The sequence below is a fragment of the Electrophorus electricus genome, chromosome 6 (assembly GCF_013358815.1).
Source record: "Electrophorus electricus isolate fEleEle1 chromosome 6, fEleEle1.pri, whole genome shotgun sequence".
Taxonomy (NCBI): Eukaryota; Metazoa; Chordata; class Actinopteri; order Gymnotiformes; family Gymnotidae; genus Electrophorus; species Electrophorus electricus.
In genome coordinates, this window is record NC_049540.1 from 10892350 (window position 1) to 10916189 (window position 23840).

Here is a 23840-nt window from a genome sequence, read left to right on the forward strand (position 1 = left end):
CTTCATGCCAATTTTTACTACCTCTACATCTTTTACTACAGTACACTGCAATTACCCCTGGAATCTTCTTCATTCAATCTTCCAAGAGAAGGCTTGCTGACGGTTTCGCTGAACATCTTTGGATCATGAGAATTAAGGATTTGTCATTTCTAGGGGCAAGGCATTTAAATGCTAAAGAACACTGGATAATGGCATATCTGTTTGTAATACCAGCTCTTACTATGGCAGCAATGAAATCAGGAAACAAGCACAAAAAATACTTATCTAACTTTAGATCTCCATGGAATAAACATAATGGTTGAATATTTTATTTATATATATATATATATATATATATATATATATATATATATATATATATATATATATATATATATATATATATATATATAAACTAGTTCCTCCTACAAATTCAAAAGTTCTTTGCTGGCACAGTTGAGGCACAGATGAAGGGCCTCTGCCGGAAAGGTCCCGTTTGTTTGGAAACCTAGTGTACTTCACTACATCTGATATTTCTGCTGAGCCCTGTTCAGCATGAGAGGGTAGGGGGCATGTAGCCAGCTCGAGTCCAGTTATCTTGATCTCAGATCGTGTGAAATGTCATATGTTGGAATTAGGCAAAGGCTTTGATAGCATCTGAAATTGTTTTATGTATTGGAAGTTGTCCTTTATTGTTCATATCGCAGTTAATGTTACACAAAAATCTCGTATGTGTTTTTTTTTTTTTTTTTTTTTTGTATTGGAGAGTCGTGTATGGTGAGTACAGTGGTCACGTCGTATTTCCACTGTCAAACGCAGTTCTTTGTGGAATTCAGTTTGAGTTCAATAATTTTCTGCTCTCATGGCTAAAAAAACACAATAAGCAATGGCCATTTAGAATTATGTTGACGCTCTTAAGCTATTTCCAAGTTTTTCCACATGGAAGTGCTGGCGTGAGAATGAGGATGGAGAATATTGTACTCTTGCTGTTTGACGCAGGAAGTCTCAGGCATTTCTGTATCGACGTCATGCAAGAAATATTATGTCCTGGCTCATTTATGGCTGACAACTTTAAGTTTAGAAACAAATGTTTGAAAGTATAACCTTTCAGTTAGGACATCCAACAGGAAAGTTAGTCATTATGAATTATTAAAGGATTGCGTATGGTTTTGCTCAGTAGACGTACCAAAGATATAACCAGGGTCGGGAGAGGTACTCTAAAAATGTATTCAGTTACAGATTACCTATTAAAAATTATTCGCTAACCTAATTCAAAATGATTATTAGTTTTCTGAATTGTTAAATCACTTTTCCTTATTCTCTTATTATCAAAACACTAAACACAAAGCCCAAACTTCAAGCTACATTCACAAAACCTTGTCAAACAATCAACTTAACTATTTTATTTTTGCTCAAAGCCAAACACTGCTGTCAGATGATACACAAACCTACTCAATGCATTACATAGCAGTCATTACATACTACAGAAAAATTCCAAAGCACTACACTCTTAGCAGCATAGCAGGATAAAATCTTTATCCAGGAATTTTGCATAATTTGTATTTATGAAAACTTTGCTTATTTATGTAGGCCTATACTAGAAAACCTGCAAAAATAAAGAAATATCTGAACTGAAATATACATTTTTATTTACAGTGTCAATCATGAATTCTGCCTCAGCATCATGTGTCTGGGCTGGGTTTGGCTGTTGGAATTCATCTACATCAAAGGCAATATTCTCCCTTGCTAGGCAATGCGGAAAGAATACTTTGGTGTGAAGAGAATCCACTCTTATGTCATCACATGCTGCATCCATTGACTGGAGTAGATTTCCCCAGGTGTAGGGGTTTCAGTCATAAACCTTCCACCACACTGCAAAAGATTCTTTGATCAGGTTTAGGAAGGGAGAGTATGGGGGAAGGCAAACATTTATGAAACAGTGGTTATCAATAAACCATTCATGTACTCTTAGACCACAATGAAAGTACACATTGTCCCAAATGACAACATACAAGATACTGTGCCTGCTCAGGATCCCCCTGCTCAAGTCCAAACAAAACATCCTGTAGACCATCCAGAAATGTTAGATGTTCCATGTTTTATGGCCCTAATGTAGTGTAGCAATGGAAAACCCCACAGCTGTTGATGGCAACATATAGGATCACTTGCCACCATGCTGGCCAGGCACTTCTATGTTACACTGACCAATTATATTGCAACCTCTCCTTCTCCTCTTCATAGGGCCTATACACACATTTACTGTACTGTTTACTGTACCAGTGTAAACATCCAAAATAGGTAGAATAAATAATATTTTACTACTGGTGAGACCCTTCTGCATACCAAACCTGTGCCACTTTGTTGTAAAATACTGATTACTGACTCATCAGAGATAAGAAATCACAGATTCGTCTATTTCAAAGGTTTTCCAAAGTCAGTATTCTTGGTATAAATTGCATTCGGTTGAGAATGGAGCATATCTTGAAAAAGCAGATCATAACCCAGGTTCTTCACTCCCACCACAACTGGATACAGTTTAAGCAGAATCTTATCAGGTGGGGCTGATTTTTCAAAACTTCTAACTTGGATTAAATTTGCCTGGATCATTATTCCCAATTTTACCTATCTAGACTCAAATTGAGTTCAATTATTTTGTCCCACTTTGTCCCACAAAACATAATGCTGATTGGATAATGCTGATCCAGATCAGTATTTGGAAATCTCCAGATCAGTATGGGGAAATCTTTGTATTAGAAATTAGAAATCGCTGGACAGATATATTAGTTTCTTTTGAATTAACGAAACCTATAATGAGCCATTTCAAAACAAATGTTTTATTTATTTTCCATTTGCAAACCTATTAACATATTCACTCAATACCAGTGTGATTTGCATGTTCGATTTTACTGAAAAAACAAACAACTAACCATGAGAAAAATAAGATTCACTGTACGGTAGAGTGTCTAACAGCACTGTCATGCTGCAGCAATGGTGGGGGAAGGTCAAGGTTGTCTTTTTGGGACCGAGGACAGGCCCATTGTTCAACATCGTGGAGAAGGACTTTGTGTCTTCGTGCTATGTTATGAAACACAATGCAAGCATAGACAATTTTGCCTGCTTACATTGGGTTCACATGCAAAACATCTCTTCAGCACCCCATTCAAATGCTCACTTGTTCCTCTTGTTCTTGCATGAGTTTTGTTGAATGCCAGTGCTGCAGCAGTGCCAGTCATATCGCTCTCCCTGACTATTTGGGTATCATGATCTACCATGTCATTGCACAACACAGTGTGTAATGATTAGTCTCTCCCACAAGTTGTACATTTGTTCTATGTCATGCTTTTCTGTTGTTAAATTCTTACTCTCCCTCATGAGGGGCCCGACTGTGAACATGGCTGCAGTCTATCACACCAGAAGAGTTTGGCATTGTTGAGGTGCTCTGGATTTTCAGGGAAAAAAACTAAACTGGTTGATTAAAGATTTTGTGACACATGCACCAATAACTTGATAGTATGTGCCACAAGAATATAACCAATTGATACCTGTTCATCTCAAGTCAAGGCACGGCTTCTCAGAGTAACATGTTTTGGTCAGAGTAAATTGCTGAATAGTCTACTACATACTACATACTGCACTCATTATAATGTACACTTGTACTGGTCCCAGTAGTAGTTTGCAGCATAGTATCCAATATGCAAGAAAAGCAAAAAGGGTATCTTTTGCATACTGGAAAAATATATTTTGTCTGTGTACAGAATACAGCACCCTAATTTGGGCCCCAATCAATACACAAGTAGTATTTTGAACACCGCCTATATCTTCCCAGCTAAATCTAAATCATGCATGAAATGCATCATCTAGGTAATGTTCTGTTATGTTAGGACACACCTTGAAAGCTTGACTTTTATTTTCTTCTTTGATATTGCAGTTGGTGCACAATGGAGGTCATTGTAGAGAAACCTGAATCCTTGGAATCCTTGTCAAATCCTAGCATATTTGTAGTATCCAATTACTTCTTCCACATTACACATATGAATGCTATTTTGCAGGATAATTATGAAAAAAAGAAATGTGTTAAGCATTTCTTCTACAAATTTAGCAAGAAATGAATATTATTACAGAGACAAAATGAATCAGGCAGATATGTAAGTGTTGGTCTTATGATGGTGGATGCCTTGCCATACTCTTCATGAGTTGTTGTTAGTGAAGTGGTCCTCAGTCTTCTCTTGTAGGCCGATTAATCCTCCTTGTTGTCTCTCTTCAGTATGGCTGTAGCAGTGCTGAACTTACAGGCCACCACATGACTGTTAATGCAGATGCCTTGCTGGCAGAAGAACTTCACAGTTTTTTAACTGTTGTCTCAATGACAACCCTCCAGTGGCACTCGCACTGATCATTATGAAGCGTTCCAAGAAGATGGTCCTGCAGCACATCAAAGCCAGCCTCCCATCCACCTGAAACCCATGCCAGTTTGCCTACAAAGCAAAAAGGTCTACAGAAGATGCCATTGCTACTGCTCTTCACAGCACAGACCCACCTTAAACACCATTGGAGCTATGTGAGGATGCTTTTATAGACTTCCTCTCTGCCTTCAACATCATCCCAGATAGACTGGTCACTAAACTCAAGGACCTAGGACTTTCACAACCCACCTGCTACTAGATCAAAGACTTTCTGACTACCCGTCCTCAGACTGTTAGACTAGGCACCCACCTCTCAGCACCGGTGGACCAGAGCTGTGTTGAGCCCCTTTTTTTACACTCCTGTACACTCATGACTGCTCTCATCCATCCCACCAACAGCAGAATCTAACACTGGTTAGATTCATCTTAGGAGGAGATGAGACAACATTCAGTAATGAAGTCCAAATACTGGCAGCTTGTTGTTCCGAGAACAATTTAGTGCCAAACTCCTCAAAAACTAAAGAAATAATAGATTTCTGGAGAGACCAGATCCACTACTCCTCAACAGGGACTGTGTGGAAAAGATTCCTGTTTTCAGGTTCCTGGGCCTTCACACCACTAAAGACCTCTCCTGGACCTCCAATGCCACAGCACCACAGCAGCAGTCAAAAAGGCCCAGCAATGACTCTACTTCCTGAGGATACTTAGGAAAAACAACCTGCAGAAGAAGCTGCTGGTGTCTTTCGACTGCTGCTCCACTGAGAGTACACTGACACACTTGAGTCTCTGTGTAGTACGCCAGCTGCTCAGTAGCAGACAGGAGTGCCCTGCAGAGGGTCATTAACACCGTCCAGAAGATAATCAGGCTGCTTTCCTCTGTGGAGGACCTATTCAGCTTTCCCTGCCTCAACAGAGCAGCCAACTTACTGGAAGACGCATCTTCCACATCTTCCACTCTGAACATCATCTGTTTCAGATGCTGCCCTTTGGCAGACATTTTAGGTTTATTACATCATAGACAGACTTAAAAACAGCATCTATCCCATTGAAATATGAGAACTGAACACTATATTTTCAATGTACAATACCTCAGCTTTATATTTTTATACATTTTATATTTCCATGCACCTTGTCTTATTTTCATTAATTTATGTGTGTTTTTATGTGTATATGTTATTTCTACTGTTTTTAATTAGATGTTTGCTATGTGTGAGTGCCCTAACAGGATTGCTACTTAATTTTTTTGAGTAGCAGTGACAATAAAGGAATATAATCTAATCAGCTCTAATAAAGGAAAAGGGGCCATTTTCACACAACCGGAAACAAATGCACTGATAGAAAGTGCATATTGTCATTACTCCACTCCATATGAATACATATACTACAGCAAGTCAGAAAAATGCAGTCACTTCAAAAAAAGAAGCAAGATCTTTGATTTGCATACTGAAACACAAAATGGTTCAACATGGTTCTGTCTGATGAGTTTTTGAAGACATTTTTGTTTCTTCTATATAATCGCAGTTTAGCTAGTGTATACTTTTAATAGAAAATCATAATAGTATTATGTTGTAAAGCGTTCCTTATTTTCAGACAAAAAACCTAAAATTGAACCTACTTGTTTAGTAGAAAATGAAGTCTTGTTTGGTAGAAACTGAACTCTTGAGCTATCCAAAATACACCCTTTCAACATTGTGTAATAAATGTAATACCAAAAATGATAAACTATGGTTATTCTATGGTTAAGCAGACATAATTCATTAAGCAGCTTCAAGAGAATATTGTTTATATTCTATTTCTGCAACTACATACTGAGTACATTGGTTTTTAGGACAGAAATGATGACTGCAGTTTTATTTTCTATCAAAGGTTTACACAGTTTTAATAATTATAACTTCACAGCAACACACATCAATCATGTTTTACAGTGTTTATTACTCTAAGTTGGTTTTTATGTAATTTCTGCAAGAAATATGCTGTTCATCCACCCCAAATCAATCTTTGTTTGTGGTATCAACATAATCCTCTTTAAAAAAAATAAATAAATAAATATATATATATATATATATATATATATCAAATTGATCTAGGTTGTAGTTCTGGGTTTTGAAAAATCCCAATTGTGTCTTTTAATCCAGATTCAAGTTGGTATTGGGTTATAAAATGCAAATACAAAAAATCTGGTTTAGAAAGATGTTGAGATTTTCTGATTTGATCCAGTTACTTTGATCCTGCCTTTTCTCTTGAAAAACCGAAACCTGATAACGACTGTGAGACATAATATAAAAATTCGGCTTCTGAACTTGAGTAATCGGCAATTAACTAAACTAAACACAAAAGAAAACCTATTTAATCAAAATAACTTTTACTTAACATGTATAAAATCAAACATGGAGGTTAGGTTGATCGTATACTTTAAATTGCTCTGTGTGAATGCAACACGTGTGTGTGTGTGTGTGTGTGTGTGTGTGTGTGTGTGTGTGCGTATCTGTGTGTGTGAAGGTGTACATGCTTGTCCTCTCCAGTGATGGTTAGTGCTCTGTCTTGGTCTTAACCTCTTCCTCTTTCCCTATATCCGGTGCAGGCTGTGGTTTCTGATTGAGAGTATGCTGTGGCTGCCACTTCTCATCAAGTGTGTGATTGTGTAAAAGCTGATATCTGTCTGTAAAGCACCCTTTAGTTTGAGAAAGGTGCTATATATACTAACTAACTAACTAACTAAAAACAACAACAATAATAATACGAAACTGATACTATTCACTATTGAAAAACCCTGTAAAGCTATTATCAGTCAAAAAATTGTGTGCGTTTATGTAATATGCACCCGAAATCTCACAAATGCCCACCTTAATCCATTCACAAGTTGCAAGGCAATTAAATAAAAACACCCAATACGCAGTCATGGTAACACAACACATGGTACACATTTGAAACCTTTCATTAAAAGTATGGTTTACGTTTGATGCAGATGTTATTGCAAAGAGACAACAGTCATGAGAACCATTCACTCAATTACAACCATTTAAAAGGTGGAATAGAAGAAGAAAAAAAGGAACAAGTGACCTTTGTTAAACTGTAATGCAATCCTGCAGTAATCATATTTTTAAAATATACGAGTAAGCTAATTACTACCTTTTTCTGTAACGGTATACTGTTATATTTCTGGTATCCTGATTACATAACATTGTTACATATATTCAGTTACTACCCAACCATGGATACACTTAACATTTGCCATTTCCACAGTAATCAGCTGAACCTCATTATCTATAGAGTGACCCATTCCATCAGTACTGTTAAACGGTCCTTCCCAAACAACTGAGTCATCGCTGACTGTAGAATTTCCATGACTGTATATATTCTGACATCTTCCCTTTGATGCAATGAGCCTCACCAAAACGTTTTGAAGTTGGGTGGATACATTAAACTTAGAGGATAATTGACATAGTTATCTTTTACTGAGACTTTTAAATGCTCTTTTTCTGCTATTTTAGGCATGGTTTAATTAAACTGCTGTGTAATGGTTAGTTATAATGAAGAGGCATTCCCTTGTTGGCATCGTATTAGACATGATGCTAGGAGCTAGCTTTTATGATTATATAGTGTATACTGGTTGCATTGAGGACTTGTGTAGGAAAGAATGTACACATCTTATCTACTAAGATCAAAGTCCCCTCACAAAGAATATGTAAGTTCTATATTCATGATGTTGTCAGTCAATTGACTCAGGTTGCTGTGACCAACGCTATAATCTGGGGCCAGTTTTTCAAAATATCAGATCAAATCAGAAAATCACATTTTTCAAAACACATCTTAACATGTCTGATTATTTGGATTTGGATTTTGTAATCCAATCCATCCTTGAATGAGGATTAAAAGCCACATTTGGGTTTTTCAAAACGCAGAGCTAAAATCTAGATCAATTTAATTGAAAAGAGGATTATGTTGATTTTACATAGCAAGGCAGACTTGTGGTACATGAGCAGCAAATTTCTTGCAGAAATTACATAAAAGCCATGAATGAAGTACACTACTGTGAAGTCATATTTACCAATCAGTGTACGTTACTCCACCTTAATGGATACATTTACTACAACAGGCTGGAATGAAACAAATTATTTAAACTTAAATCTGTGGGGCTTGTTCTCAGTTGCAGGATATTTGGATTCATAGTTGTCCTTATGTGACTTTTGCTTTAAACTCTTCCAACTAAGATTAACCTGCTCTGTAGTCTTTAAATGGCTTGTACCAGTGGCATCAACACGATCACAGATTGAAGCCCAATTATCCTGCTACCTCTCTGAAGTAACAGGCCTGGGTTCCAAATAACTGGGATCACAAATGTTGAGATCTGGTTTGAGAAAGCACAGTTTTCTGATTTGATCTGATCTGATTACTTTGATCCTGCTGAATTTATTTTCAAAAACCAGCTCATGGTGCCAAGAATAACCCAGTTCTATTATAACTCTATATTCAGGCGGCCCCAGGCCTGAAGAATATACCACTGCGCAGTTTAGTGTTTTCTCTGCTCTGACACACTCTGACACATTCAGCTCCTCACCCTGGCATCAAAGCAGGAACCTGCTGACAATATAGATGTTCCAGCTGAGGAGCCCTGATAATCTGATCATCATCATGATCATGGGTAGCATGTAGCAATGGTAGTTCAGTGGTTAAAGTACACAATTAGTAATCAGAAGGTTGCCAGTTCAAGCCTCACCACTGCCAAGTTGTCACTGCTGGGACCCTGAGAAAGGCCCTAAGCCCTCAATTGCTTGAGTTGTGGTAGCCTAGTGTTTAAGATGCTTGACTGGTAAATGGAAGGTTGCTAGTTCAAGTCCTGTGACTCTCACCACTTTGGGATAAAAGTGTCAGGTCAATATAAAATGTAGTGAATACAGCATTTACTGTGGCAACACCAGGTGTCAGTAATGATACTGACTGCAGCCACTGTGACAGGCCTACACTGCATTTGAACACACACTCTCTCATGCTCTCCTTTCTCAGTGTATAAGTTCTGGTTGTTTTTGTTTGACGTAGCATAGACTAAGTTACACTGGATTTTTAAAACCCTGAAGGCTTGCACTGCTTGACCCCTTGGAGTTTGACGAGGAACGGCTGTTCGTGAAAGCTTCGTCGCCTCCCTTTGCTCGCGCTCCCTCCGTGACCATTTGCGCAGAGCTAGTGTGTGACTGCATAGCAACGGTCCTCGTCAGCCCACAAGTCTGTAAACAAACCAACAACACTAATTACACCTCCTCAGAGCAGTTCCTTTAAGTCAACTGAACTCATGGCTCATGGCATGTTACTTCAGAGACTGTTTCCGCGCAATTGCCATTAAATCATTAAATCATTAAACATATAGGCGAACCTAGGTTCTACTTGTTTGAGTTGGCATTAAATGTGTGCACACAAAAGGGGAAGGAGAAATACCATTACAGTACATTCAGAGAGAGTTTTAGAGTTACACCTCATAGTTTATGGCTAAAGATTCCTGCAGTAGTCAGGACAAACTCCTGGTTAGGAAATATGTGTGGAGTGAGGTAAGAAGAAAGAGCTGTTCCCTCTTCATGGCCAATTTGATGTTGGGAGCAGTTAGTATAACTGGAGAACAGCAGCAAACGCTATGATGTTAGGTCAGTGAGGATGAGCTTTAACCCTTAAAACAGTATGCAAAAAGTTTGTTATTGATAGTGTCTGTCAATAGTGTCGCAGCATGACATAAGCATTTTTATGTTTCTTTACCAACTAAGAGTATTCATGAAATCATTGCTGAGTGCTTTGAGTTCAGCTCATTAAAGCATTCATTTAGTAGAAATTTGCCCATTTACCTCTTACCATTACCAATAAAGGGCAGCTTTTATTTACAATTGCCAGGCCTTGATTTCTGCAGAAATGAAGGAGGTCACAGGAAGGTGAGTATAACAGAACTACAACAATATCCATCTCTTGGTTAAAATATTTTGGCTTAAATCATCAACTATAGCGCACAGGGCCATAGCTGGTACACAATAACTAAATGTGCCACCAAAAGTGTATAGCAACTCTACAACCCTGTGCAACCTAATCCTGATCTTCTCTTTTCCTTAGATGTCATACAGACTCCAAGTAATGGACATATGAGATCAACTTTTCCAGCTGTTGGTTCCTGCCTCTGGCCCTTTGTCACCTTTTCAGCAGCCTCAGACCATGCATTTCACAGCAGGACCGTGCTCTCACAAGCACTGTTTGGCGAGTTAACTATAAATATCCTTAGGTTCCTGCCAGTAGCAATTTGATTCCAGTGATGTGTCTATGTGGATATTAGATGGTACGCCATTGTGGAATACAACTGGAGCTTCAATAGCTTTCATTAAAGTTGTAATCAGGGAATAGTGCCATACATCAATTATGCTATTAGAATTTGTCAGGATTCTATGATTTCACAATAAAAGTACTTGTCTTACTATTGATATTAAGCATGTTAATTGGAATACACAGTCAGTAAAACACATAGAAGTGCATGGGTTGACATTATAATTGTTAATTATAATTGTTTTTATTATCCAATAAATCTGCAGAAAATGGAATCTAAATGTAGCGCTTCTTCACTTCACTGACCACTATTAAAACAGAAACATTTGCTAGCATTAAGCTAGCAATGGAAATGCCATCCATTTTGTATATGAAACAAAAATGTGATTTTATTATTAGTTCTCCAATTAAAAAAATATCAAATTTCTTGATCTGTTTTTTTCTCTTCTGTAAAGCAGGTAAGAAGAAATGTGTGTGACTCTTTTCCTTCTCACGTTCATTAAGTTCTTTTTACCCTCCAACACAGCACAAGGTCAATATAAATCTATAATTATTGTTCATAGAAAGATCTTTCCTTTTCCCTGGGTGGAACAGGAGGTCTACATTGTGTGGTCTTGTTTACTTCCTACCCATTCTTCATAAATAAGCTTGAGTAGAAACAGGACAATTAATCTGTCAGTAAGGTGTGGTATCTGTTTTCTGGAAGAGCTATTAGCCATCAGAACTCATAAATACTCCAGTCATTATCTGGGCGCTTGTCTGCTTTTACAGGACATTTTACAGGAGGTCATTCTAAGGCCAAGAGCGCACCCAGTCCGAATGACTAGAGGTGGTTGTAGTGCATTATGGTCAAGAGGCTATTCACTTTTATTATGATTTTATTTTATTTCTGGAAATTTCTTCATATCCTTTTATCCTTTGTTTGATGAATGAAGGAGTGAGAAAGGGCATTCATTAGAGAAGTGTGACAAGCTTTTAGTAATAAATGCATCACCTGGAAGCATGCCGGCTTGCAGCAGTTCCAGCTCTGTTCCAGCTGGGTTAGTTGAATGCCAGCCTTGTGCTGTGATAGTACCCTGCTGAAATGTTTGTTGAAAATACAAAGCGGTGGTCTTGTGCACTGTGCTTGTTCTCACGATGTAAATGGACTGAAATAGGTACACTAACTAACGGGAATAAATTGTCTTCTATAAACCATTTTGCTATTACCTCACGATAAATTCAGGAAAACAAGCAGTACATGGATCATGAATAAACATGGAGCAACATTTGCAGATGTCAGATTTTGATTAGGATAATTTTATGGTTTAATTAGAAAACTTTGGTAACTATATGGGGTAAGTATCCTGAGAATAGTTTTGGGTTCATGGCCATCTACCTTGGGGTCTATTATTGCCTTCTGCTACCTGATGAGGTAACAAAGAAGAGTTCTCACTATTGAAATGTTTGTACCATAATTTTATGATTCACAAATGCATGCCTTCACTTCAAGGAAGACAGCAGGTTCTTTCCAATCCCCTTTGTTGTTCCCTGCAAGGAATTTGGGTATTTCAAGGGAAATTCCAGACCATGGGGAGTGAAAATATTTGTTTCCCAAAGACCTTCTCTATCACTATGCAGGAAGTTGACATGAAAGTTTACTCATCAATCATTGCATGTCTCATCAAGATCTTGTGCTGAGACTTCTGATATAAAGTGTTCTGTGTGATGACATTGCAGGGCATTGCCAGTGAAAGGATTTAAGCAACTGCAGTTCCCTTTACCCTGTGGAATGGAATGCAGCTAGTGTGTCACCTCATGTGTCCTCCTTGCAGTAAGTTGACTTTGGAGTGCTACCTCTGAACGGCTGAAGTGCAACGCACTGCTCAGGCTTTGACCAATCATCAAGATATAAAATGTGTGCTTGGAGTAAAGTTCTCAAGTAAAGTCTTTGTGTTTGAATGTGTGTGTACATTTGTGTGTTATATTGTGCATATATTCATCAAAGACATACATCGCTCTGTTTAACACAATTTATTTCTACCAGTGCTTGTGAGTCTGAACCTGCAATGCAAATATGCTCGAATGTCAATTGAGAATTGTATGCAAATGATGGACATTAACTCTGTTAACACATTATTTCACCTACAGCAAGAAAATCAGTCAGACACTCATGGTTTAGTATTTATGTGGCTGTTTCAAGAGCAAGCAAGAATTCATTCTGCATTTACTGACTGATACATGCATACATCAATTAGATTACACCCTACTATTAAAACTTCTTGTGAGGATTTGACATTTGCAAAACTGCTTCATAACTTTTAGATTTGTGGCAAATGAGATTTGGATTCACAAAGCTTTTGTTCACCCTCTAATGTTTCACTGAGGAATTCACAGTAACACTGGCTTCTTTCACCCTTAATAAGAGGCCTCAACATCGAGTGAAAGCTGATCCTTATACAGAAGAGACCTGCACCTAAACAAAAGCTTTTGCTTGCAGCGTAACTGAGGCCAAGAGCATGTGTTGGATTCCCTGTCAGCAGCACACCCATGCACAGTGGTCCATGGTGCTCACCATCCTGCAGTGCTGAAGGCTTGTAGTCAAGCCTCCACTGTGAGCAGCCCAAAATGACAAGCACTAGCAAATAAGACACCACAAGGCTCCCTCTATGTGTTTACATGCTGCGACTCAATTTGTTTGAGCCTCTGAAGTTTGTGCTTATGTGAGTATTTCCATGAAGTCTCCATGTGTTTTATTTATCTCAGTAAAGCAACAGCCTTCATGCTTTGAGCTTAGTCAGTGGCCTATCACCTTACACAAGTCATGTGATGTTTGTATCGTTTGTGTTGCCATGATGCCTTCTAGTCTTATTCTGCCACTGTATGAGCGACAGTCTGAAACAGCTTTTGAAAAATGGTTACCCCTTCACCACCAGATTCATACTTTCAGTGAAAATGGTAAGGTCTTTGAATTCAGACAGGGGTTAGTTGGTCTTAGAGCATGATGGATAAGGTTTCTGTGATAGTGGTGAGGTCTTTGAATTTGGACAGGGGTTAGATGGTCTTAGACCACAATGTTTTCATAAAAGTACAGGCAGGTCTCTGTAAAGTGAGCAGAGCCCCCCATCACTTCGTGAGGCTTGAAAGAGTCCTTTTTAGGGTAAACTTCAGGCAAAGCCCTGAGGCAGTGGGTCCTATCAAGCAAATTCACTGACTTCCTCTGCAAATGCAATCTAAGATATTGAAAAGACAGTGAGAATAAGCGGTGAACGTCATAAGAGATTCTGTTTTTTGTTTTTTTTGCTTTGCTTCCTTCTTGTCCTTTTTTCCAAGTCCTCTTGTTACTAGGCAATGATGATAAACCCGCTGAGTTCATTTTCTGGAGGTTTTACAAGCCCTTACAGCATTTTAAGATCAGTGTGTAAAACCCACCAAAACATGTGAAAACATTTCCATGTCTTTTTATTCCATCTTTTGCTTTGTAAGTAATACAGAACTTGCCATTCCAATCGTCACCTCCTCTCATTCAATTTGGCTGACATTTTTTTATTAGTGCCAACCCAGCACTAATGCCCAGGCACAAAGTATTATTCACCAGCCATACCCAAGCCAAAAGCCAACCGCAAACTCAAGTCTCTGAATTCGAGTGTCCTGTGCCTGAGGCCGTCTGCGCGAGATATCATCAAAGCCTCCTGCTGTGTCCTGACCAGGACCCTCACCTCCATCCCTCACGCTTCATATCTGCGGCCCACCTGGACATGTCGTATCATACAGCGGGATTTTGCCATCGGTGTGGGGGATGGGTAGAAAGTCATTTCTCTACTCCTTTCGCTGTCAACACATCTATTAGAGATGGCGAAAGAACGCAGGCTCCGATGCCGAGTGTCACAATACAGAGCTCTCACAAGCGGCACGAGCTGTGAGAAGATACCTGAACGAGCCTCTTTGTGGCACACCTGCGCAGGGCGTGGCGCTCACCTGGTGAACTGCACAATTGTATATGAGGAGCATAACAAAAAGCGGAGCAGATGTGAAGGGTCACCCGAGAAGAGTCACCTCAGTGATGGGCACATTGGCCTTGGATTGCACTTTGTTCGATTTTGAGCTGTGGTTAGGATAGGACTTTTTTTGGATTCAGAGTGAAGTATTAAACAGAAGCATCATACTAATAAAGGTGATTCAAAGTTCAAAGTTCAAAGTTTATTTGTCACATACATAGTCATACACAGTATAACTGGCAGTGAAATGCTTTTTTGTAACTGCTCTGTCCGTGGCCGAGGAGAGATACAGGGAAATGGATGTGGATTAATGAATAAATAAATATCTTACGATGATTCAGTTGGATTAGACAGGTATTTTTTTTAATCAAAACAGCTTGGTTCCAACCAGACCAGCAGTAACCCCCACCAGCACATACAGTAATGATTAAAGTACATGCTATAAAATATTTTCTTGTGGCTGTTTAGGAAAATGTATCAATATTTATCGCCTGAAGTTTGCCTGAAGTGACGGTGTATAAATGGACAGTACTGTATCTTAGAATGTTGTGATAAATCCATCACCCTCAAAGTGGAACATTGTAATCAAATGTCCTCTAAAGGATATGTTTTTACAGTGCATCAGCAGTGGAATAAAAGATGTTCTGTGTGTAGTGAAAAAACAAACTGATGCAAGCCCACAATGATGTGTGAAGCAGTTAGAAGTCAAAGAGCTGAACATATATCAGTCAGTTCCCATGCTCACTCTCTCTCTCTCTCTCTCTCTCTCTCTCTCTCGCTCTCTCTCTCTCTCTCTTTCTCTGTCCTATACACACAAACATACACGCAACCTTTGATCCAAAGATGCACTATAGTATGCATGGACACCTCTCTGTGCATATATGTACAAGCGCTGGCTCAGTCTAAACAGCCTCTGACATATTATGAACATTTCCAGTCTGAATTGTCGGCATAATGATCACAAAATACTCAGACATTAATGAAAAAAAAATGGGAACGATTCTTCAGAACCATCAAAGAGCACATGCACCAACAGACAGCAGATACAGAGATCTGTGAAGAGGCTGCAAGAGTTCATGTTAAGTCTACTGTTTCTAGACTTCGCACTTGAACTCTGCCATCCACATTGTTTACCAAATCTCAGCTGCAAAAATAATTCATAACCAGTGCACTCATATTTCACCCTTATAGTTGTGTGAGTTATGGGGGCTGTGAATGTTTAGCTGAAACCTCAGATCCTGTAAACCTTCTCCTGAATGTCCCAAAGGCATTTTTGGTATCTGTTGGCAGTGTTTCAAACCATCCCTGGTATTCACTGACACTATTTTCACCTCCTTCAAACTTTGATTTGTCAAGAGGCTTGGCCTGCACTGACCAACACAGTGCCATATTTCCCATGTCAACCAGAACAATATCATAAAAGAGCTGCTGTTGATGTGGGGGGTATTTGTGCTTAAGAAAGGGCATATAATAAAGGAAACTGTATATTTTGGTGGATTTTTTTGAAGTGGGCTTGTTAAAGGGTCAAGCTTTTTTCTATCACATGTGGAGGGGCATCTTCATCTTTCCACAAATGGGATTCGGAAATTGCACAAACAAAAGCTTGGGGTGGCATCTCTCAGTGGGGCTAAATGACATTTCTCAAGTCACTTGTGTATGTATTCACCCTGTGTGCTCCATTTCTATCTTACTTTGTAATTTACAAATACTCTTTGAGAAAGACTGTACTAGGATTTTTTCTTAAACACATACACACAAACACACAGCCTCATCCCCACTACCAAATACCATGACTGAGATGCAAGTTAAAAGAAGTTTTGCACAGGCATTCCCACTGTGGTAGGCAGGTCCTCATATTTGCTTTGTGTTTGCACATCTAGCACTAGACACCTGAAGCCCTCTTAACCCACATGGGTTAGCCAAGAGCAAACATTTGGAATGGCTGGGACTCCAGGACTGGACTGGGAACCTTTGGCCTAATGTCTTTCATTTGATTTTAAACAGAACACCAAATTTGAGTTGCTTTGTTTCTGTTTTTAAGCCTGCTGGCTATTACTTGTCTGAAACATTTTGTTCTAGAGAGACAATTGTCCCTAGCTTGGCTTCCATGATGTTGTCCATTCCTTCCCTTTGCATTGTTCATTTGATGTTATTTGGACTGAGGGGTGTAGCTTTTCCCTATATGTTGTTGGAGAAAGGCACGTACACTCAAAAAAGCATAAGACATCACTGCTGTTTATGTCCTACTGTGGGCATGCCTAGAAGCTCTTCGTTTCATCAGTGACTTTTTTACTGTGGACCTTTTAGTGGCTGTCTTGTGGAATTGCTTACTTTTGTGGACCAAGAACAAGCTAGGTTGTGCTTACAGCACAAAAATAATTGATTTTTTGGACTCATTTGCTCTGAGTATTCCAAAAATGCTTTGCAACATTCAATTTTTGATGTTAAGCTTAACTTCAAAAATATCTTATAACCTTATAATCTTCAAAACAATTTTGTAGAATACTTTTAAAAAATATACAGTCTGTTTTGAGGCTAAATTCTAAAAGATTTCACCTTGGCCTCTCAGATGGCACTGGGACTGAGTTGGTGCATAACTGTGTGCAGTGCGTCAGAGGCGCCTTGCACCTGAATATTCCCCTGAATTCATGAATGAAAACCTTTAGTCACATCTAATCTTTCCCACTGGCTTCAATCTCCCACTCTCATATACAAACTTCCTCTGTCCTTCTCGCTTTCCATGTCTCTGTCTTTCCCTTCTTCCCTCTCTCCCTCCCTCTCCCTTTTATTGTGAGTGTGTGGTGCACGTCACCGACTGGGTGACACTTATGTGCCATGTGTGTGCAATGTCTCCACGGTGTTGCAGAAAAAGTGGGCTTCGTCTGACACACTGTCTGCTTCATCTGCAGGGGAGGTGAGAGGGATTACTCAGTTTGTGTGTGTGTGTTGACGTGCCTTTCCAGCGTTTCATAACAGTCCAACTTGGAATCCTAACATGAGACTTTCCTGAGGAGAATGTGAATGTTGCTTCCTTCATATTTCTGTCTCTCTCTTACTCTATCTCTCTCAGAACTCTTCATGGTCTATTATCATGAATGTACATTTGCATTTTATGTATTTGCCAGATGCTCTTATCCAGAGTAAATTACAATTTTCAATCATGTTACAGAGGTAGATGAGTATAATGTTAGAGGTTGTACCTAAGGACTCTTATTGGTATGGTATAGAGTGCTTGGCTGGATGGGGACTGAACCCCACTCCCTTACAGGTGAGGCAGCATTGTTACCCACTACATTATACTAACCATGCATCCTGTGTATGCTGAAACTGTACGTCTCCAGGATACATGGGGTTGTTTGTATCTTGGACTCTTATTTTGGAAGTGATGGAGCTTGTAATGGAAAATATGGCTATCAAACCAAAAAGTGTATGTTTATTCAGTGTGTGCCTCCAGATTTTTTGTTCTTCACACACATGGCATAAGGGGGCTAAAAATCCTCTGCAACAATTAGTGACTGTCACAAGCTTGGTCTGTAAAGTATTTCTCATGTATTCCAGTCACAGCGACATGCCAGGCTGTCACTGTGTATGTGTGTGTGTGTGTGTGTGTGTGTGTGTGTGTGTGTGTGTGTGTGTTTAGGCAGAACATGTGCTTGTGTGAAATCAGAGGGGGCTGTCTTCTGCTCTCTATAAAATGTGCAGCCACTGAGCGAATCTCTTCATCAAGGGGTGAGCTGGAACAGTACTACCAGCATTTCACACATTCTCTTCTACCTACACACACATGGACTTGCACACAGGCACACACTACCACATGCACCAAGCGCTGGACGACGGATTACAGGAATACAGTGCAAGGAAACTTGCCAAGCTGTTTTGAGCAAAAAAGGAAGTGGAAGAATTTAAATCAGAAAAGCTGAGAGAGCAGTGTTTTCCCTGCTTCATCACTGACACATATCATCACCGGCTCCTTCAAACTGTGGCTGAACAACTAGACTCCACCATTCAATTTCTCTTTAAGCAATTCAAATCTGGCTGACATGTGGAACTTCAAGATGATTTTAAATCAGGCGAGTCTCCTCACCCTATTGCTCTTGTCCTGGTCTATGCTAAAGGTAAGAGTGCCTCTTGTTATTTGTTTAATTCGGATTAAACAGCTCTAATAGATCTATGTTAATGTACGTATGATTTACTTTGCCCAGAGAAATCTCAGTATGTAATAAGTGATTTCAGGAAGTGTAAAATTCCTTTTAAACATGATCATGGGCTTTTTGTTCAGCTCATTATTATTATTATTATTATTATTATAATTATTATAATCATCATCATCATATTATTATTATTATATTATTCTTTAACGGTTTCAAATCTTTTTTTTATTTGAAATGTAAAGCTTCTTCCCTTAAAAATGAAATTGTAGTTCTATGATGTCTTAAAAAAACAATCTGTACTTTATTTTAAATGGATCATCATTAATCTGGAGAGAAAAAAGAAAGAAAGATTGTGTTAAAAGGAACTCGGGAGAACGATATTTAAAGCTGTAATATGTAATCTATTCTATCCTTTTATAATTCAGCGCCTCTTTCTCCCTCGCGCACAGGTCCATGGCGTGTGTCCGTGGAAGTGCTCGTGCCCCGTGTCTCCCCCCTCGTGCCCGCCTGGCATCAGCTCCGTGCTGGACTCCTGCGGCTGCTGCCGGGTGTGCGCCAGGCAGTTCAACCAGGACTGCAGCGCCGCGGAGCCCTGCGACCACATCAAGGGGCTGCGCTGCCACCTAGGGGCGGGAGGAGACCCTGAAAGAGGCCTCTGTCGAGGTGAGCGTAGTTACATTTACATTGTTGTGGCGTTGGTTGAATGTTTATTGTTGGTTATATGTTTATTGTTGGTTATATGTTTTAATCAGTTTCATAAGAGGAGTTATGGCGCTTGCACAATCCACCGAAAGCTCAGTTGAAGGTCCAACAAACATTTTAAACTGTTAACTCCTGCAAACTTGGACATAGTCATGCTGATGTCAGTGCAGGTGCATCCTAAAACCGGCTGACGGCATGTGACTAACGGATATATTGTTTGAGCCCATTTTACAGCTTGTTTCCATTAACTATGACACGCTCTTTACCGAATAGCGGAAGCTCAAGGTCGACCCTGCGAACTGGACGGGCGGGTCTATCAACATGGCGAAGACTTCCAGCCCAGTTGCGAGCATCGCTGCAGCTGTGTAGACGGGGTTGTGGGCTGCGTCCCTCTCTGCCCGCATCATGTGCCACTACCCGAGTGGCGCTGCTCCAGGCCCCGCCTTGTCACGCCGCAGGGTCGCTGCTGTCAAGAGTGGGTCTGCGACGATGACAACCGCATCGCTGAAGACGACATAACCCACGTTGATGAGCACATTGACCTAGGTAGTAACGAGCTGCTGGCATCAACACCTTGGGACAGCAGCGCATCAGCGCCCTATCAAGGTAGGTTACAGCAAAAACCGACAGCGCTTCTCTACTGTATATGAAATGTATCCTTTATAGCCTACATTATACTTTATCCTTCTATGTTAGCACCGTGCGCAATCGATTCACTGAATGTTACGAGAACTTCTTTTAACACGTATACTTTGAAAATGATAACTGATACGTTTGTAAGTTTTAGCTCTGCCTGTTATTCATTTTCAGACTGGATTTCCTTTTCTCAGTCCCATGTCCTTGTTCCGTCTGGCTGCTTCCTGCAGACCACTGATTGGTCGTCCTGCTCGGCTACCTGTGGGATGGGTGTGTCCAGCAGGGTAACCAATAGCAACGCCGAGTGTCGGCTAGTCAGGGAGACGCGCCTGTGTCAGATTCGCGAGTGTGGAGGCAGCATAGCATCATCACTCAAGGTGAGAAAAAGGAGCTGACATCTTGATATATCTTTATAAGAACTTACACAAGAAAAGATAACCACCCATAGTTAAAGCAAGGTGCTATAGGTAGAAACAAGGAGAACTTTCTTCAGATTAGCTGAAATCAGTTGTCATGATGGAATTCGTCAAAAGGAATTAAACCGCCTTACAAATATGTTGTGTTGTCTTAGAAAGGGAAAAAGTGTCAAAGAACCACGCGGCCACGCAAGTCTGCCCCAATCGACTTCGCCGGCTGTTCCACCACGCGCCGTTACCGGCCACGTTCTTGCGGCTCTTGTACTGACGGCCGCTGCTGCGTGCCGTCGCTCACCCGCACAATTCGCATGCGCTTCCGCTGCTCACAAGGAGACGGCTTCACGCGCAACGTCATGTGGATCGAGCAATGCAGCTGCGGTAAGAAGTGCCGCAGTGAAGTACGCGCATGGCCGCCAGAATCCTTCAGTTTACCCAACGACATACACACGTTCACACACTGACTTGAAATCCACTCAAGTTTCCTAGACGAACTTCTCTACCACAAAACTTATTCACATGTACATTTAGGTCTACTTCAGACATTATCCTCATCTTGCTTTTTAGACTTACAGTAGTGAAACGGTTGAGTCATTGTATGTTCAAGGGAAGTGTAGTTATACAAATGATGCACTTCACAAGTTATGCCGTGAAACTTTTATCAGATGACAGGCCACAGTTCTATGCTAAAAGACATATAAGCTATATGTATTATATTTGTATTATTTATTATGCTACAAGACACATTATTATACAATTGGTTAAAACTCTAACTTATTTATACATTCTTAATTACAAAAGTATATGAAAACATCTTAATATCATAAATGTACTGTAAAAATTGTAAATATGCCATGTACAGATTTCATATCAGTGTCTCATATCATATTTGTATAGGCTTCACCTATGATGGAGTTTCATTTTAACACCACCTCTATTTTTGAGGTAAATCTAAAATTGTTAACACTAATATTTTGTATGCATATTTATATTTTAATTTTGATAAATAAACTTACAATATATCTGTGACTCTGTGTCTAATAGGTAGTAACTGGTTTCCAAAAGCCCATAATCCACTGGAATTAATTATTTCGTGTGTGTGTGTGTGTATATCTATCTATCTATCTATCTATCTATCTATCTATCTATCTATCTATCTATCTATCTATCTATCTATCTATCTAGAGAGAGAGAGAAACTCATTCTGGATTTCTCTCAGTAACTTTGTAAATATCAGTACTCATGTGCCTCCTTGCAACAGATTGAGGCTTAAATCTCTGTTTGGTTTGCCCAAGTGCTGAGGCTAAGGGTCTAGACGAAGGCCCAAGTTCATGTCTTTATGAGTTTGTACACATAATTGGAGTCCAGTGCTGTACAGCAAACATAACAGCAGCCTTTCAAATATCACACTCACAGAACCCCTGTTCTTCATAGTATATCCCTTACACAATTGCGACTGTAATGTACAGGTCTGTTCAACCCAATATAATGCATCCTGAACATACTGACACACACACACACACACACACACACACACACACACACACACACACACACACACACACACACACACACACCAGGAGTGCCTAGACGCTAGAGCATAGAATCTACACGAGACCCTAGTACCACTGGTCTAGTTCCCATGCCCTACTCCCTAGGGCTCCTTCTCTTCAGTTGTGAAAGGCCATTTTTAGCTGAGTTTTAGGGTTTCCCAGGAGTAACACCAAGGCCTTGAGAAAGCTAATGAATTAAATTTTATGACGTGAAACAAGTTGTGAATTATGTATATGAGCAATACCAAATAATAAAATGTACGTGATCTTGCTTCCTGTAAAACAGAGGAAGAATGGTCATGAACAGCAGTAATTGTGAAAAATAGTAATTTGTGTTTTTTTTAAATATAACATGATTAATGTAATAACATGAATCAGTATAGTTCTGTTTACCTTGGCAAGTGAGGCCAAGATAATCCTGTGGTTGAGATGGGAAGTCTCAGTTCAGTTTCCACTGAGAAGGTTAAAGTGTGTCGCAGATGTGGGCTGCTCTTCAGAGAGGACAAGACACTTGTCAGACTGGGTGCAGTCAGAGCACACTGATGAGAGAGAGAGAGAGAGAGACAGAGAGACAGAGAGATGGGGCATAGGGGCTGAGGTAATATGTTGGCAGGAGGTTGAGAGAGCTGAAATACTGCAGTGTGTGGCTGAGCTCCAGACTGGTCACTTGACAAGGCAGAGAGGAAGTGCTCTTGAGGAATGGAAAGGACTCCAAGATGAGGCATCACCACATTCTCTCTCTCTCTCTCCCTCCCTCTCATCATGCTGAGACTTTCAGCACTAATGTGACAAAAGGACAGGAAATGTGCAAATGTTGGAAATACAAAGGATGGCAGGTGGAAAGTTGTGGTGATTGTACAGTGTTGCAGCGCGCACACACACACACACACACACACACACACACACACACACACACACACACACACACATTTATGACTCAATAAAAACATATCAACACATATCCACACATTTTGCACCTTTAAACTGGGAATCTCATGTTTTTTTTTCCAATAGTAGAACCTGCAGTGGCATATCACAGTAAACAGAATGAGGAACACACATCATTACTTCATACAATAACTGATAGTATTATGTTTTGAATTTATTACGACTACTGCTAATTTATAATTGTCTGCATTGACTTTTTCAGACTATTTGACAAATATAGTTTATAATCCTGGTTCTCAACTCTCTCTTTCTCTCTCTCTCTCTCTCTCTCTCTCTCTCTCTCTCTCTCACTTTCTCATAAGGCAGAGCTATTACCTTGAGGTAACTAGGTAACTGTACCAAAATGAAATCAATATCATTATTATTATTGCACCTGGTTGCTTTCTTATTCAATGTCAGTGCATGTCATGCCATGCTGTATATATAAAAGAGCCCCATATCACGTGTTTTGATGCAGTACCATCGAATTAGTCATGTAGTCACACACTGGTTACAGAACTGAAGCTGTTTCTCTAAGGCCAAAAGTCAGACTTTCTGCGATTAATGCCGAACTTTAAACATTAGCTACCTCTACTGGTCAAATGGCAGATGAGATGACTGTGGCAAAACAAAAGCAAAACAGTACAAATGTTATCTTCCATATGCTCTCTCCTGGTCTCTCTCTAGGAAGTTTTCACACTTTCCCTGCTGTCTCCTGTTCCTCTTTAATGCGTTGTCGTCTATTTCCTCTCCCTCTCTCATGCAAAAGTATGGAAGTCTATAAAACAAAGGGACACTAGGGAGCTTG

General features: G+C 39.7%; 1 protein-coding gene across 1 annotated transcript; it reads left to right on the top strand.

Moving 5' to 3' along the window:
- The first annotated feature begins 18390 nt into the window (after nucleotides 1-18390).
- ccn1l1 (cellular communication network factor 1, like 1) lies at nucleotides 18391-21528 on the top strand. Its single transcript, XM_026998544.2, has 5 exons — nucleotides 18391-18765; nucleotides 19251-19464; nucleotides 19777-20109; nucleotides 20314-20516; nucleotides 20711-21528. The coding sequence occupies exons 1-5, from the start codon at nucleotides 18691-18693 to the stop codon at nucleotides 21014-21016; spliced, it is 1131 nt and encodes a 376-aa protein (XP_026854345.1). The 5' UTR covers nucleotides 18391-18690; the 3' UTR covers nucleotides 21017-21528.
- The last annotated feature ends 2312 nt before the right edge of the window (nucleotides 21529-23840 follow it).